Source organism: Saccopteryx bilineata, chromosome 7 (assembly GCF_036850765.1).
Source record: "Saccopteryx bilineata isolate mSacBil1 chromosome 7, mSacBil1_pri_phased_curated, whole genome shotgun sequence".
Classification (NCBI taxonomy): domain Eukaryota; kingdom Metazoa; phylum Chordata; class Mammalia; order Chiroptera; family Emballonuridae; genus Saccopteryx; species Saccopteryx bilineata.
In genome coordinates this window covers 112,723,267-112,740,890 of record NC_089496.1, presented here as the reverse complement: position 1 = coordinate 112,740,890, position 17,624 = coordinate 112,723,267, and the positions used below count along the sequence as shown (strand labels likewise).

The window sequence follows — 17,624 nt, the reverse complement described above, 5'->3', positions numbered from 1 at the left end:
ACCTTTGATTAATGGTGCGACAGAACAAGGCAGGCTGGTTTTGGGTAAGATCCATTGTTTGCTACCAAACTATGCAGATGCATTTAAATCAGGGAGTAATATGTATTTTATTCCAAGGACCGTCTTCATTAGCATAGTCAAATGAGTGGTATGTTAGAATACACCGTTTAATTAATTTTATTCCGTTATTATCTGATGAGCTTTTCTGAAAAGTGTTGTTAAACTCCTCCTACGCGGGTCTTTAGACCCAATGATACATCACTTATGCGGTCCTGGATATCGTATTTTGATGTGCGATATGCAGTTCCTATCCGGTTTTATTGAATAAACGTCGGTAGCTTTTTCTGTCTTTTCAAGAGGTTGCTATGACAGAGTGCTACCACTAGAGGTATACAACGTCCAGAAACTACATCCCACCGCCCACCCCGCTTAGAACACTGCATTTTTTGTGTGTGTAAATTTAAAAGAAAAAAAAATCCTCATTATTCATCTTTTAAATATATATATATATTTTGCGCTACATGTTTTCTGTTAAATGACAATAATTAGAACCAGAAGAACATGTTCCCATAACAGGAAAATTTAAAAAAATGCTTTTATGTCTTTGAAAGAAATAGACGTTGATGCATTCCATGTCATTGAGCAATGATTGTATTAGTTCTCCGCTGATGAAGATTCAGTTATGTTAATTAGGGAGACCGTCTGCCCTTTTCAGTATTTGCTCTTTAATTCAATGTGTGTGTGTGTGTGTGTGTGGGGGGGGGTTCTTTGGTTATTGATGAGCTCACTTAGGGCTCCTTTGCCTTGGAATCTGTTTGCATTTGTGAGCCTTGGGCAACTTTAAATCTTAACTCCTTCATCGTATTCTGAAAGCATTAGCTGTGTTTGTCTTTGAAAAAAGTGTAGTTCATACAACATGTCCTATGGAAAGGCATATTCTGACATATAGCACCTCGGCTCACTTACAAAAAGAATTCAAGAATTATGAAAGGAATACTCAGCATCTTACCTTTCCACCGTGGCTCCCATGACCTTAGGGCAGAAACCTGCTTCTTGCTGTGTTCTCGCAGTTTTGTGCTTAGAAGTTCTTTCTCAGTATTGAAGAAGGCAACCTGGGTATGCTTTGTGATGATTCTGATGGGAAAACTTAGACATTTTCAAAATTGGTGAAAATTTGTGGGTTTTTCTTACTGGGGAAATAGGGATTTTTTTTTCTCACAACCGAATACATATATTTTTAAATTTTTATTTAAAAAAACAACAACAAAGAAACCAACCATTCCAGCATCTTTTGGTGCCAAGTAGAGTTGATTGACATAGGCTAACAGCACTCCCTTCTGTCTTCTTGGGTTCCAGTTGCTGCTCAGTGGCCCTTCTCCATCACTAGGCCTGTCTCCCTCCTCCGCTGTGGAGCTGGTGCCCATTTTCCCCCATGTCTGCTCGACCGCCCTCCCACTTCCTGTTGGGAAAAGTTGGATAGACAAACGGATACCTAATTACAAGGTAAAAATGCAAGCCGTTTCATCTGGTAAATGGGCTTCAGTTATTAAGCTGTTGTGTATTTCCATAACAACAGAAAACAGCGCGTTTTCTATTTGCTAATCAACCCCTGATTGACCATCAAGGCGTAAAGAGACACCTTTGTGGAGTGAGATTGGTCTGTTCAAAACCAGCAGCCAACTGGGAAGGGAGAGGGTCATTTCGTTTTAGCTTAAAACTGTTGGATTCCACAGAACAATATAAAATTTTACATTGTGAATCAGAATGTACTTTTGACAATTTTTGTTTTTTTTTTCTTTATTAAATCTGTAGTCATCGGTCAAAATACCACCTGAGACATCCTATAATTCAAGTATAAAATTGAAAAGCAAGGTTTCCTTGCCATTACTACTTTAAGTGTTCATCCTTCTGATTGTTTATTTTGGCTTTGGAATTCAAATGTACTGACTACGCTTGTTTAATTGAAAACTAAAAAAAAAAAAAGGTAATGTGGTGACTTGTCTATACCACATGACTGACCCATTGTGGCAACTCTTTTTTTTTTTTTGTATTTTTCTGAAGTTAGAAGCGGGGAGGCAGTCAGACAGACTCCTGCATGCACCCGACCGGGATCCACTTGGCATGCCTACCAGGGGGCGACGCTCTGCCCATCTGGGGGTGTTGCTCCATTTCAACTGGAGCCATTCTAGCACCTGAGGTGGAGGCCATGGAGCCATCCTCAGTGCCCGGGCCAACATTGCTCCAATGGAGCCTTGGCTGCGGGAGGGGAAGAGAGAGACAGAGAGGAAGGAGCGGGGAAAGGGTGGAGAAGCAGATGGGCGCTTCTCCTGTGTGCCCTGGCTGGGAATTGAACCCAGGACTTCCACATGCCGGGCCAACGCTCTACTGCTGAGCCAACCAGCCAGGGCCGTGACTCTTTAATCTGTCCACTGGCCGTGGTGCTGAATGGATCCAGTCAATAGTAGAAGACCAGCAGAGACAACTTTTACAAGACAGTGATTGTTATTGGAGCCCCGTGGATCTTTAAGTTGGAGAATGATGCGTTTATAGAGTCCCCACTTATAGACTCGCCGATATTTGATCAGTGTAAGACAAGATAAATATTTCACCGGAGCCTTTAGCCTTTAGCATGTGTGTGGGCTGAAATGTTATTTATACTTGCTTTCTTTTTTTTTTTTTTTTTTTGGGCAGATTTTTTTCAACAATTCCTTTGCTCTGGACTCAATGTGGATATACCCCGAGGAATCGAGATTGGTCCATGGGTATGAGAAGCCTCATTTATTGGCCAATCAAGTCACGATGTCTCTGTCCAGGCCAGCTCCCGCCTCCAGGCCTCTTCCCACAGTGGTGTTTGCCCCTCAGCCTGTGGCAGGTTGGTGCCCAAGTCGCCGTGGCAACGTGCTTTTTGTTTGTTTGTTTGCTTGTTTTGCTTTTGCCACAAGGCAGTTGGTTTTTGGCATGGAGACTCTATTTGTCTTTCTCATCAAACAATTCTTTCAAATTCTTTCAGTGCAAATATAATTTCTTTTCATGGGCATAATTCCTTTGGATAAGGAAATTGCGTCTTGGGTCACTTGACTGTGTTTTGCGGCATGGGATTTGTCTTAAGAGGAAGATATGGCTGAAGAGATTTGTCCCGAACCATAGTTTTGGTGCTTAAGTTTTAGAATTGGACTAGATCTTCTGCTGGTAGCTTATAAAGAAGGGCACTAAGTGATCAGGAAACTCATTTTAAAAAATGTTTCTTGTGTGGGATGGAGTGTGTATATCAAGGCTCCCTGGTCAGCAGCACATGTGAGGTTTTCATGAATTTTGCCTTCCCGTTGGGCGTGACTCTGGGTGTGGTCCTATAAAGGTACCGTCTTTGGGAGGTGGATTTTGTTCTGTCTTTGGAGTCTCATGACCCGAAAGGACATTTGTCCCAGAGTAAACTCCCATAGCACAATCCCTGGATGAACGATGGCATAATAAACCCACATCGTAACAGGGGGATAAAATCGCCTTATGAATTTTTAAATTGATTTTTAAAATCACCTTAACATGCGAGCATATCCTAAAAGTGAACGTTGCCTGTGCCAAAATCATCTCGCAACACCTTCCATTACGGAATATTTTATGACTTTCAGAATCACATTAGCTGCCTGTAATTTCCTACCTACCAAGCCTGACTCAGCGCATGCCTCTGAAATTTAGTAATAAGGACATGCCCCCGTGGATAACGTGGTGACGGTTGAAGAGACAGATCTGTTTGCCTCTCTGTTTGTCTACCTTGCGTCTTCTAATTTGCTGTGGATCTCATCTGGTAATAAGTCAGGCAAGAACCACACTCCACTGTTGGTGCTTTTCACGGGCTCTAATGATTCTTGACTGAAACTTGCCTTCTGTCCTTGTAATTAGGCATTAGCGAGTTATTAAAATCTGTGTGAACACCATCCATATGTGCGCTTGTAAATATTTTACACGAAGATGATTACGATTCCTATTTCACGTCATGATGTTAGACGATGATTAGATGGCGTGCCTTATACCGGGATTCCAGCACTTGCAGATGGCTCTTTTGGAATACATAAGAATATTTTGGTTTCCTAATGCATTGGCAATCACCGTTGCCGATATCATTTAGAAATTTAGTTGAAAAAAAGAGGTGAATTGGTTGTTAGAACTGTGTAAACAAAATCTCTGAGTGAACTCTCCACTTCTCGGCTCATTCCTGAATATATCAGAGATGTTTTGCAGCATACCTTAATGCTCTTTAAAAAACAAACAAACAAAAAAACCCCAAGAAACCAACCATGCTATGGACATTTTAAATATCTATTCAGCTGAAGAAGCCATCGATGTAGGAAACATTCAGACCTGTAGGGAATTTTTAATGAGAGTTTATTTGAGCCACAGTGATGACAGTTGCCAAGAAGCAAGATCCCAAATGCTCCTGAGGATAGCAGTTTTGCAGTCTCATGTATGCCTTTGAAATTAAGGAGGGAAAGTAAGGAAGATTAGGGGGAGCAAGGCGGTGATCAGCTTACAGGAGAGTTAATAAGATTATGTTCTCTCTTGAGGGTGGTAATACCCTTCGAGGGGTATTACATTTCCTTTTTTTATTTGAAAGGTGCGTTAACATAGATGTGTAACAACAGTAGGCAGGGCTGGCTTAGAACCCCTCACTAAAGAAGAGGCCCAAGGGGAGGTAATGGAAGGAGATGTGACTCTGGGCAGTGAGCGCGCAATGGGACCCACGGACAACGTGTTGTTGAGTTGTGCACTTGAGACCTGTAGCGACCTATTAACCCCTGTCACCCTAATGCCTGCCATATGAAAGGAAGTTATAAACCTGGGACGTGGCTATCCACCATGACCTGCCCAGTGAGGAATTCATGATCAGGTCACTGTGTGCGTTGATGGTCTTTGTCATTTCTCCCATTTGGTTATAAATCAGTCTGGAGGGTGCACGGGTAACCCATCTTTGTGTTGGCTGGTGTGGTCTCACTGCGGCTAGAGAAGGCTCGTTCCTAGGAAGTCTCCAGACAGACGTTGTCTTGTTGAAATGGTGGACCCCTGGGGGAGGGGCAGAACGGTCACCCTGAGATGTGAGGCTGAATTTTTATCCACAGGGAGAGGGAAGGGCAGGTAAATGGAAGGAAGTCAGGTCCTATGGCGTCGTGGACAAAACAAAACAAAACACTCTATCAGGGGTCCCAAAACTTTTTACATAGGGGGCCAGTTCACTGTCCCTCAGACCATTGGAGGGCCGCCACATTCAGTGCTCCTCTCACTGACCACCAATGAAAGAGGTGCCCCTTCCGGAAGTGCGGCAGGGGGCCGGATAAATGGCCTCTGGGGGCCACATGTGGCCCGCAGGCCGTAGTTTGGGGACGCCTGCGAGATCATTCTGACCTGGGAACTGTCATGATCTGAGTTTTGTCCTCTGTCTCATTTTTTTTCTCTGTTTGGCATCGAGTACGACATGTCAGTAAGCCAAGGAAGAGAGTTTTAACAGTTATTTTATACATGTTCAGTGGTTGTAAACAGTCGGACTATATAGGAAAACTGAAAGAACAAATGTAACGATGATCAGGACTACCGTCATTAGTGGATAGGTAAGACGATCTGTTGATTTCTGTGGTAAACACCAGTCTGCAGGTGTACAGGCCTTGCTGATGTTTTGCGAGAGCCATCTACCTCTGAGGCTGGCGGCTCCTCATCCTTGGGGCATCTTGGATGTTGGTGGTAGGCTCAGGCGCGTGTCAGGGACAAGGACCTGTGTCCATTTGCGATTGGGCCCCAGATAAGCTCCCTTCCAATGAAGTTGGAAAGTGTCTTTTGTCTGGTGTCCTTCCCAATAAACACAATCTCCAGGTAGCCGTCAGCGCACTCTAAAGTCTGTGTCTCCTGAGAGCTGCCTGTGACAGGAAGTGGCCACCTATCTGGCATTGTCTTGAAGTGACTTTATTAAACCTTGACAGGACCTAAGATGTCTCCTTTCCACAATGTCAGCTCCTAAATTCCTTCGTCCAAGTCCAGCTTGAATGCGTGTGAACATGGGGTTTAGGCCTGACCTGTGGGGGCGCAGTGGATAGAGCGTCGACCTGGAATGCTGAGGTCACTGGTTCAAAACCCCGGGCTTGCCTGGTCAAGGCACATATGGGAATTGATGCTTTCTGCTCCTCCCCTCTTCTCTCTCTCCTCACTAAAATAAATACATTTTTAAAAATTAAAAAAATAAAATGGGGGTTTATCAGGGAGCCTCGGAAGGACCCAGTGGCTGTCTTGGTTTTCCCATAACCCTGACGACTTGTTTAATTCACAACCACTGTTAATCCACATGATATACCAGAAACATTTTCCATCACTTATTTCTTTACAACAGTTCCCATGCGATTTAACATAAAAAAAAAAAAAGCTGCTGGAGTATTCTGGGGCCCTTCTAAAACACTGCAAAGTTATTCCTACACATATTGAGATTGTAACCCTTAAATAAACCTCAATTTCTAATCAAAATGAAGAAGTCAGCAACTAGAATTCTTCGGCTTGGCAAATTTATCAAGAGACTTTACAATCTCTAGAAATATATTCTAAAGATTTCACAGTCATTTGTTAACATGGGTTTATATTTGTAAACCTGGGTAAAATAGGAATGTTATAATTATCATCAATAATTCAAAAGACACACCTGTTCTTAAACCAACAAATTTAAAATAGCCTTTATTTAGTAAGAATTAATGTTAGAGCACGTGAACTTGGAAAGCACTTTAGTTTCTACATCTCGGAGTATTTTAGAATACCCAATTCTTACAAGGACTTTCCTTTCAATTAATTTTAACAATGCCATTCGAAAGTTGAAAATGATCTTACGTTCACAACATTCATATGTGGACACACACAGACAGAAGCAGACCTTTTAGCCATGAGAAAAACTCACTAGTTGAATCTAATTTTTATTCTGGAGTTATTTACAATTTATATCTGTCCTTGACAAGTCAAATTCTAGATGACCACTCCCTTTTAAAACAAGGAAGGCCATTTTTAATACCGTGAAGAGTTGGGCTGATACCTAGTGACATCGTAGGTTGATCTAAATCTGCCTTTTGAAGCTTTGAGAGACCAACAGGTTTTCCTAATTTTATAGCCAGCTTCTTCATTGTGTGTGCAGAAAAGATTGACTTAGAGGTATCAGAGGACCCTCATCTCAGCTGTTTTATTGTTAGTGGGAGGCTGGCTACTGTGGGGCTTGCCGACCTTGAAGGCATGTTTTCCCATGTTAATTTTAGGGTGTTGTGTGTGTGTGTGTGTGTGACAGAGACAGAGAGAGGGACAGACAGAGACAGACAGACAGGAAAGGTGAGAGATGAGAAGCATCAGTTCTTCATTGTGGCTCCTTAGTTTCTCATTGATTGCTTTCTCATATGTGCCTTGACTGGGGGGGCTACAGCAGACTGAGTGACCCCTTGCTCAAGCCAACGACCTTGGGCTCAAGCTGGTGAGCTTTGCTCAAACCAGATGAGCCCGTGCCCAAGCTGGCGACCTCAAGGTCTCTAACCTGGGTCCTCCGCATCCCAATCTGACGCTCTATCCACTGAGCCACCAACTGGTCAGGCTATGGTGGTTTTTTTTTTTTTTTTTTTTTTTTTTTTTTTTTTTTTTTTTTTTTTTTTTTTTAGCTCTGTTAAGTCTGAACAGCCTTCTGGCAAAAACCAGCCTTTACACGAACATTTCCAGATGAGCCAAATGTGATGACTCTCCCTATAGGATGGCTACATACCCTAGAAGGTGACAACGATTCTTAGTCACTCAAGAATACCCGAGCAAGGGCCAGGGAGAGCTTACTGTGCTCCACCAGAACCACGATGCTGTCCAAGACATGGGCACCTCTCTCAGGGTGAACATCCTTTCATGATTAAAAAATAAAGCCTTGATTGGGTAGCTCAGTTGGTTGGAGCATCGTCCCAGAGTGCCAAGGCTGCCGGTTTGATTCCCAGTCAGGGTGTGTATAAGAATTAACAAACGAAGACATAAATAAATAGAATAACAAATCAATATTTCTCTCCCTCTTGCTCTCTCTCTCTCTCCCCCTTCCTCTTTCTCAAAAATCAATCAATAAAAGAAAATTTTTTAAAAAACTTAACAAATTGGATGTGTAAGAAACACATGCCTCAGCATAATAAAGGTCCTAGACGACTATCCACAGCTGACATCGCTTTCAGCAGTGGAAGGTCGGAAGCTGGTCCTCGTGGATCAGGAATGAGATGTGGACGCCCACTCTCCCCACTCCTAAAGAACGTAGTATTGGAAGTCCCAGGTAAGGCAATCAGACAAAAACACCCAAGGCATCAAATCAGAAAGGAAGAAGTAAAGTTGCCTTTATTTGCGGGTGACATGGCCTTATACACAGAAAACCCCAGAGACTCCGCCTGTTGGAACTAATCAACGAAGTCAACGATGTTGTAGGACACCCAACCAGCACTCAGAAACCATCTGAGTGTCTAGACCGTAACAAGAGACCTGAAAAAGAAAAGGATCGTAAACAAACCCACTCACAGGAGCACTGAAAGCGATAAAATACTTAGGGGTACATTTAGCTGAGGAAGGAAAAGCTCCACACAGTGCAAACTACACGACTTTGACCGAGAAATTAAAGAAGAGACAAACAGCAGAAAAATATCCTGTGTTCATGGGTCAACACGGTTAATATTATTAAAATATCCATACTGCCTACAGCCATCTGTAGGGTCGGGCAATCCCTTTCAAAATTCCAATGGCATAGTTTACAGAAGTAGGAAAAAGAATCCTAAAATATTTATGGAACCGTGAACAACCCTGAATACCCAAAACCGTCCTGAGAAAGAACAAAGCCAGAGACATCAAGCTTCCTTACACAAACTATAATACAGAGCTGTAGTAATCAAAAGAGCATGGTACTGGCATGAACATGGACCAGTGGAACAGACTAGAGGGCCCAGGAATAAACTCTGCCTATGCTGTCAACCAATATTTGGAAAGGGAACCAAGAACACTTCCTGAGGAAGGGACAGTTTCTTGAGTAAATGATGTGGGTTAAACTAAGTAACCACATTGCAGAAAAATGAAATCAGACCCCTATCTGACACCCCACTCACAACAATGAACTCAAAATGAACGAAAGGCTGAAACGTAAGACCCGAAATCATCAAGCTGCTAGAAGAACACGTAAAGAAAGCCTCCTTGGCACTGGTCTTGGCAACTGTTTTCCAGATGTGACACCAGAAGCAGAGGCAACAACAGCAAAAAAATCAACAAACGGGACCACTTCCAACTAAAACGCTTCGACCGGCACAGGAAACAAGGAAATGAAAGGCAACCAGAGAAATGGCAGAAAATATTTGTAAATCACGTATCTGGATAAGGGGTGTCTATCCAAAATACAGAAAGAACTCATACAAGTCAATAACAAAACCCCCAAACAAGCAAACAAACAAAAACCTCCAAACAATCTGATTGGAAAATGGGTAGAGAAACTAAACGGACATTTCTCCACAGAAGACAGACGGACAGCCAATAGGTCCATGAAAAGAGTCTCAGTATCACTCATCATCCAGGAAAAGCGAATCAAAACCACAAGGAGCTCTCACTGCATACCTGTTCGATGGCCATTATCAAAAAGACGAGGGATAACAAGGTTGCAGGTTAAGCTAACAAAATATGCACCCAGAAAAGTAGAAAACATGGATTGGAGAAGTCAGACCTCAATCAACAGAAAGATATTTTGTGTTAGTTCGCTGGAAGATGCAATAATGTTACAATGTCAGTTCTCTCCAAACTGACCTATACATACATTTCACGTCCTCCCAAATAAAACCTCAGTTTCCTAGTGATTGGAGAAGCTCATCCTATCATTGGTGTGGAAAGCCACAGGAAGCAGGGTGGCCACCACAGTTTTGGAGGAAGAAAATTAAATGTGGAAGACTCATAAGTAAGTGATTTGAGTGCTTGTGATAACACTGCAGGAACGCAGGCTTTGTGGAACTGGCAAAAGCGTCAGAGCAAAGATCAATAGAAATCATAATAGACCTTCCAGGAATAGACACACCTATGTGGCTGATTGATTTGTGACAAAGGGTTGAAGGCGATTCAGTGGAGAAAAGCTTGCCTTTCCAATCAATGAATGATTTGGGAACAACTGAGCACGTGTCTTTAAACAAATCTTGACCAAGACCTTGTATCGTATACAAAATTGAACTCAAAGTAGATTAGAGATGTGATTGATTGTAAAAGCCTCAAAACGCTAGAAATTCTGGACCCCCCCCCAAAAAAAAAACCATAAAAGAAGAACTTGTGACTTGAGATAGGTGAAGATTTCTTAGCAGGAACACCAGAGGCATGAAACATACAAGAAAATGTATCAATGAGTCGGACCTCAGCCCCATGAGATGCTCTTTGAAAGTGTTGTTAATGAAATGGAAAGGAAGGCTGGCGAATAGGAGACATGTTCACAGACAGCATTTGGAAACGTATCTAATGGAGAAGTGACCTCCAGAATATACAGAGGACTCCCACAAGGCGAAAAGAAAATGAACAACCCAACAAAAATGGGCAGGATATGTGAGCAGACTCATCACCCAGAAAGGCACAGGGATGGCTAATGAGCCCATGAAAATGTGCTCAGTCCCACCTATCCTCGGGGACACGCACCCCGGATGAGAGCCCCACACGCCTGCCCGTGTGGCTGTAACTTCCCCGGGGCCGGGAGCCGCTGGTGCCGTCAGCAGGTGCTGGTGGAAACACCACAGACGCGTCCACACAAAAACCTGTGTGCAGATATTTATAGCGGCTTTACCTGTAAGCAGCAGAACCGGAGAACAACCTCGATGTCCGTTACCTGGCAGTAGATCGACAGCCTCGGGCACGGGCAGCCCAGGGGCGATGATGACGGAGGTCACAAGGAACAGACTTCTGGGGCAAGCCGCCGGCAGCTGAATCCCAAAAGCAGGTGCTGAGTGGGACCGTTTAGAAGCAAACATTCACATCACAGAGGAGGCCCTTGTCATGGGTTAAGACCCAAACCAGGTCAGTGGTTTCCAGGGCTTGGGGTTGGAGGAGGTTACAGATGAGCGAGGGTGGGGAGAGGTTTAGGGGTTCTAGACAGTCACCTGATGATGCTGGTGGTGGTTACGTGACTGCTTGTGTCTATTGAGATTCAGAGAGCTGAACACCTAAAGGACACTCTGCTGAATATAGATTGCACCTGCATGCACCCAACTTCTTTTATTTACTCATTTTTTTTTTCTAATAACACGAGAGACTTAAAAGACATACCCGGTAGGATATGTGAATTTTATCTGACCCCGGTTTGAAAGAAAAAGTTGAAAGGCGATTGGAGCCATCCGGACGCCGACTACATATCAGGTAATATTAAGGGAATTATGGTAAATTTTATTAATCTGTCGCGTGACCCGAGTTCCGCGCCTATGCTCATTACAAGAGACTTTATACCTCAGAGACCACCTCTGAGACCTACGATGACAAAATGACGTCCTGTCCAGAGTATGCCGGGGAGTCGGGTATGACGGTAAAACACGCTGGTTTTCGGCCGGTGCTCGTGGGAGGTGGGTGAGGTGGACGTGAGGCTCACCACAACCTGTTCTCTGTTATGTTATGGTTGGACCTTTCCCTAATGACCATTAACGAAAAAAAAGTGGTAAAAAAAAAAAAATAACGCCATGAGGCACTCTTCAAAAAATGACAATCCCACACAGACAGGCACAATGGTGCCAGATTGTGCCCCAGACAAGACGCGGACTCAGTGCAGCACATGTGGGCGGGGGCTACCTACCAGGAGCACGCTTTCCTGAGAATTTCTGTCTTAGGGATTTTCCCTCTCAAATGCGGGATGTACTCGCTGGGGGTGCAGACGGACCCTGTCTCGGCGGCCGTCTCCTGGGAAGGCGTGTGGGTTTGAGGAACACAGCTGTCCTGTGGACGCATCTATCCTGGCGCGATGCCCTGAGGCCCCGCCCACCGTCCTGAGTAGTTTTGCAAGTGACCAGCCACACGTGTCTATCTGGACGTCCATCCGCGCTGGCAGGTGCTTTGAAGGCAAAGGCGTGTTTGCCGCCTTTTATGAGACACTCAATCATCTTCACTGCGTAATGAAGATGGGCAGAGCCAGTGCACCCCTGAGCGTCGCCAGCTGGTGGATGGCACCGCTCTGGAACTGGGCCTGTGGAGACCAGACACAGCCGGGCGTCGTCCCCTGCGCTGGCTGGGGTGTCGGGATGGGGGCGAGGTGTGGCGGGGCAACACACCTGCCGAATAGCGCCGGGCGGAGTTCTGCTCCATGCGCCCAGAGCCCGTGCCCACGGCTCTGCTGCTGCGTGGAGAGGTCCAGCCGCTCTTACGATTGGCGACCGTCAGGCTGCCTGTGCGGGGTGGAGTCTGCCACTGCCGCTTTAATGAGACACCCATCACCGTGTGGTTGGGGACAGTGGCCTGGAGGGATAGTGGGTCACGGGGTGGGGGCTCAGCGCTGATCCTGGATCTTTAGGTCTACGACTCTGCCCCCAGGCCCTGAGCCCACCCAGTCCGCCCAGGGCAACAATTCAGCGTAGGGGGCTGGGGCTGTGGAGGGGGACACGCTCACACTCACCACAGCTGCAAGCGATGATCCGGAGGCCAGTGCCGTCCAGCTCGGACTCAGCCCCCGGGAGCAGCAGAGAGGACCTGAGCTATAACAGAGTGGACCGCACAGGATAAAACAGGGTCTGGATGGGTGAGGGCTTGGATTTCTCTCTGGAAAACTGATCTCCTCTCTCTCTGGGCAGCTTTTCATCTGGGAATGTCACCCCTCTCATCGCTGACTCTCACTTGGGGACAAATCCGGACATTACTTTCTTATTTCCTGGAAAGACTTGAGAGGAGGGGGTGGCCCTGGCGGAGGTTGGCCGGGCTCTGAGGTTCTGCTGGGCGTGCTGCGGCCCCTGGTCCTCTGGGGAGGACGGTGCACATGGGGGCGCTGGGGTAACAAGGTGGGGGCCGAGAGGGGTGCGAGGACAAAGGGCCTTGTCAGAGGGGAGGGGGCGGGAGGCAGCGCAGAGCTGGACCAAGGCTCTGTGCTGGCAGGCGAGGCCGGGGACGTGGCCATCGGTGGAGAATGGTGATGTCGGCCTGGGAAGGAGCTGCTGCTGTCGGTGGGGTGGGGATGAAGGCTGCAGGGGAGAGGGGAGGGCCACCCCCAGGGGACACAGGCTACTGAGGTGCCGTCTGGAGGAGCAGTCAGAGGGCCTGTGAGCTGTGGCTGCAGGAGCACGTGCTGTGTCCAGGCTCTGGCCACTGGGGTCCTGCGGCGGGCTCCAGGGGGCTGTCCAGACGGAGAACTGCAGGCCGAGAAGTCAGGACTGGATGATGGGTTAGATGACGAGCCCGAGAGGAGGAGGAGTCTGGGTGATTCCAGCGTTTTTGCCTGGGTAACGGGGGGGCTGCAGGGGAATCCAGGACCCCAGAGCTAGCCTGCAGGGACCCCTTGAGAGTCCCAGGACCCCAGAGCCAGCCTGCAGGGACCCCTTGAGAGTCCCTGGCTGTTTGTGGAGAGACCGGGTGAGCCTTGTCAGGGCACCTGTTGTTGGGCCCGGCAGGTGTTCTGTCTTCTCAGCACTGTCCTCCTCACTGATGAGGAGAGCGAGGAGGAGCAGGTCCCGTGAGCTTCTCCAGGTCACACTGCTGGTTGCCGAGCCTGCTGAGGTCAAGGCCGACACTCTCCTCGTCTCAGCGAGGCCTGGGTGGCACCCAGGAGGGACGGACTGGGCAGGCTACCTCCCTCCGTGAGTGGCCATGCAGTTCCCAGACTGGGCTGGGATGTGGAGTCAGATCAGGGTCCTCTAGCCCCTGCCCATGTGGGTTCTGGGCGAATGGACACTCCCTTCGAGTCCAGGTCCCACTCTGCCCCCAGAAAACCGAGGTGGGCTCCCCGAGTTGTCTACACCCACCCTGAAACCGACAGCCGTCCCCCGCTCCTGGGAAACTCCCGCTAAGCCGGGAATTGGGTGATTCTTCTGAAAATGGCCAGAATGACAAACACCAAGAAAAGCCGACAAAACCAGGAGGTCGCCTCCTTAAGCAATAGTTCCAAACATGTGCGGTAACGTGAGCTGACCCATCGCTGAGACACGAAACCCCATCACTGGGCCTCCCTGAAAAGGGTGGGTTGAGAACTTTGGGGTTCCTTATTCCTGGAGCTGCTGTGCCCAGGCTTGGACACAACGCTCTCAGAGGACAGGGAGGAAGGGAAGGACCTGTGCTCTCGACACACCTCCCTCTGCCCTCCGGACGTCAGACCACAAGTGCCCGCCAGCCCGAGACCCTGGCCTCACCTCCTGGGAACCCTGCTGCACCGCAGCCCGCGAGCCTGGGTCACCGCCCTGATCACACCACCATTTCTGCAGACACAGTTGCCGGTTGGTAGAGATGCACCTGAGATTTCCGCTGGAGCTGAGATCACTTGCTAAATAGACACAATAAACTAACGGTTGTTTATTTATTTTGGAATCTGTGTCTCTGCACGGTGAGCACAACAACTGGAACTCTTGGGCGAGGTTTCCGCCTCCGCGGAAGACCCTCCCAGCCGCCCCTCTGCCGTCCTGGAGACGCGGGGGTCTCCCCTCCACAGCATCCTCAGGCAGACCTGCTGTGCGCAGGCCCCCACCCCTTCCCTCGGTAAAGGTGCAGAGTTAAATGTAGATGTTTTATCGACTGCAACCCCAACCGAGTGTTTGCTGACCCTGCAACCCCAGAATGTCCTCTGGACTCAGCATGTGTCCGGTGTAGTGGCTGGAGGCCCAGGCCTGGGCCCGGGATGAGGTCCTCCCCAGCACTGCCTGGTTCCAGCTCTTCTCTGAAGAATGCGGGCAATGACCCTCTGGGCTGAGAGCGGACTGTCCCCACGGCATGCCTAACACAGATGAGAATTCCTAGAGGGAGTGGGAGCAGGTGGAGCCATCCGGCCTTGGAGCAGCACCCTGTGTGGGGACCCTGAGTGGACACCGCGGAAACTTGCAGTACTGTGCCCGATTAGCACGCTCGGCCTGATGCTCGATGGATCTTGAGCCCCTGCCCGCCCCACTGTCCCAGTTCCCACCAGTTCCCATGGTGCCAGCCTGTCTCTCTCTTACTCTCTTTGAATACTGGGAAAAGCGAAACCAGACTGCAGTCTGGTCCCAGCTCTGGAGGCAGGTTCTCAGAGGGTGTCAGTCACCAGGTCGCCTGCAAGCACAGTGGTCAGCACAGGGCCCGCCTGCCCCCCACGCCCCCGCTGTGTGGCTGAGGCCAGTGAAGGTTTAGATAAGTCAGTGTGCCAGCATTGGCAGAGACCTCCTGTGCACAGACCGGAGGGGCCGCCTGCAGAGGGGCTGGGTTCAGACACAGAGCTGGCGCTGGCGCTGTCACCGTCCACGGCCCTTCCTGACGTTCCTCAAACCTCCCTGAACCTGCAGTCTTTGGCGGCCAACAGGAACATACGGCTGTGAGGGGGTTCCTGGGGACGGACGTGCAGACACAGCTCTTTGCAAGCGGGGTCGTTGGAGGGGGAGACGATGATGATTAAGTTATGATCAAGGTCAGCACAGAGCGGAGCACCAGCCCCTGCAGCTGCTGGCCGCCTCCAAGGGAAGCACATGGTTAATTACTGTTTTGCTTAACTTGATTTTTATAAGGAACCCTTATGGGAGAGCCACTCTGGCTTCTCTTTTAGCTGGCTTAGCACTTTCTGTTTTTTCTTTTTGGCCAGACCTGCCTTATCTCACTGTTATTCCCTCGGCTCAGGGATTCTCAGCCGTCCTTTGGGGACAGTGAGCAATGGAGATTATTTATCAGTCGGCAGGAGTTGCTGAGTGCTTGATCCTCTTCCCGGAGTCAGCTCGACAGGCTCTCTCGGGGAGCAGCTGGCGTCCCCGGGGCGCCCTGGGGCCTCCGTGCACCTGCGAGCCGGCTCCTTGGGCAGCCGGTACCCACAGCGCATATCCGTTTGCATCAGTGTCTCCCGTGGCATCGTGTTTCCGTTCCCGGCGTGTGTGGTCAGGCATGCAGAGGTGCTGGGCAGATGCCCGGCCATGGCAGGGGGCGGGGAGTATGGAGAAGTGTGTTCAGGACAACCCTGCAGGCCTGGTTCTTTCTGGCCCCCAGCCGGCAGAGGGAGTTCTTCAGCACCCGTCTCCCAGCGTGCATTCTGCTCCCCGATGGGTGCTCGTGTGCATGTGTCTGTGTGAGCTCACGTGTGCTCTCCGTGTGCTGGAGGCGGGTGCCGGGTTCTGCTCCCGCACGTGTGCACATGTGCATGTGTCTGTGTGAGCTCACGTGTGCTCTCCGTGTGCTGGAGGCGGGTGCCGGGTTCTGCTCCCGCACGTGTGCACATGTGCATGTGTCTGTGTGAGCTCACGTGTGCTCTCCGTGTGCTGGAGGCGGGTGCGGGGTTCTGCTCCCGCACCAGGCCCCTGGTTCTAAGGTCCACACTCAGTGCTTCCCGCCGAGGCCTTGGGGTGCCTTCCCCCTCATCCTCGATCAGGAAAGTAGTTTCGCTGATATTTGGTTATTGACTTTCCGTCTCCACTGATCAGATCCGGCCGGTTTTGTGAACTCACTGGTGAGTATGTTGCATTTTTTGTTTGTAACCAAATGAATTTAAAACAAGTTAAAACTATCTTTCCATGTGTATGTTTTTTTCTTCAAACAAGCAAATACGTTTATTTCCTCATTTCTCTTTTCAGCTGACGCATCCTGTTGACAACAAAATCGTAGTTCGGGGATGAAAATGTCCCCACACTCCCACTTACAAGGCGGCCTCAGCCTTCGCATCCGTTTCTGTTGAAACACTGTTTGCTTCTCGGTCATCGGTAAACCTTCGCTTTGAACATGGGTGACATTTGTTCCACGAGGTCGCTGGGCAGCGATTTCCCGGGTCACCAGGTTGGGCGCCGTCTCCTCGCAGAGAGAGAGGTTGGCTTTGGAAACGGCATGTCCAACCACCAGGCACAGCAGCAGGCCTGCCCCTGAGCCGGGCAGACGGGTGGATGAACCCACCCCCTTGGACGCCCCGTGGAAAAGGAACACGCACGTGGGGTCCCCAGGGAGAGGAGCCACATTTTGGAAGGAGCGTTCGTAAGGGGCTTGGCCACGTGTCGACTTCCACAAAATGGTTGTATCGACCGAGGCATGCATGCCCCAAATGCTCACGCTGTTTGACCCTGGACCTCTGTCTGAGAGCAGCAGTACGTGCAGGAATTAGCTTCTGGGCATGTGGTTATTATAAGACCACAACTGTCACAGCGGGACTGCTGGGGGAATGTGGCGTGTTTGTGTGATGGGTCCCGTGCTGGAATGCTGGGCTCTGATGCATGGTGGGGGTTGGGGAGGTGTTTGCTGATAAGGGGAGGGTTTGTTTTGTAACCTCTCACGGTCAGAACTCTCTGGCAACCCCACCGAAAGCAGAAACCCACCTAGTGGTTCTCAACCCTCTGTCCCTGCTTTGATTTGTTTCCACGGTGCCGTCAGCCTTTGCATAAAGTAAACCAGCAGGATGAGCGTGGGGGAGCGTGTTCCCTCCTGACGGGGGTGCTCCTGGGCCAGGCCTTCCACTCGCTGCCCGAGGAGCGGGGCCGTGCCTG

At 48.8% G+C, this 17,624-nt stretch overlaps 1 protein-coding gene across 1 annotated transcript in view; it reads left to right on the top strand.

Annotated features, from left to right (window-relative positions):
• TCERG1L (transcription elongation regulator 1 like) overlaps window positions 1-17,624 on the top strand; it is a 114,857-nt gene that overhangs the window by 1,075 nt on the left and 96,158 nt on the right. Inside the window, exons 2-3 of the mRNA XM_066239447.1 lie at window positions 1,357-1,503; window positions 2,692-2,872. Coding sequence (XP_066095544.1) covers window positions 1,357-1,503; window positions 2,692-2,872 — 328 coding nt within the window. The remainder of the gene's footprint in view (window positions 1-1,356; window positions 1,504-2,691; window positions 2,873-17,624) is intronic.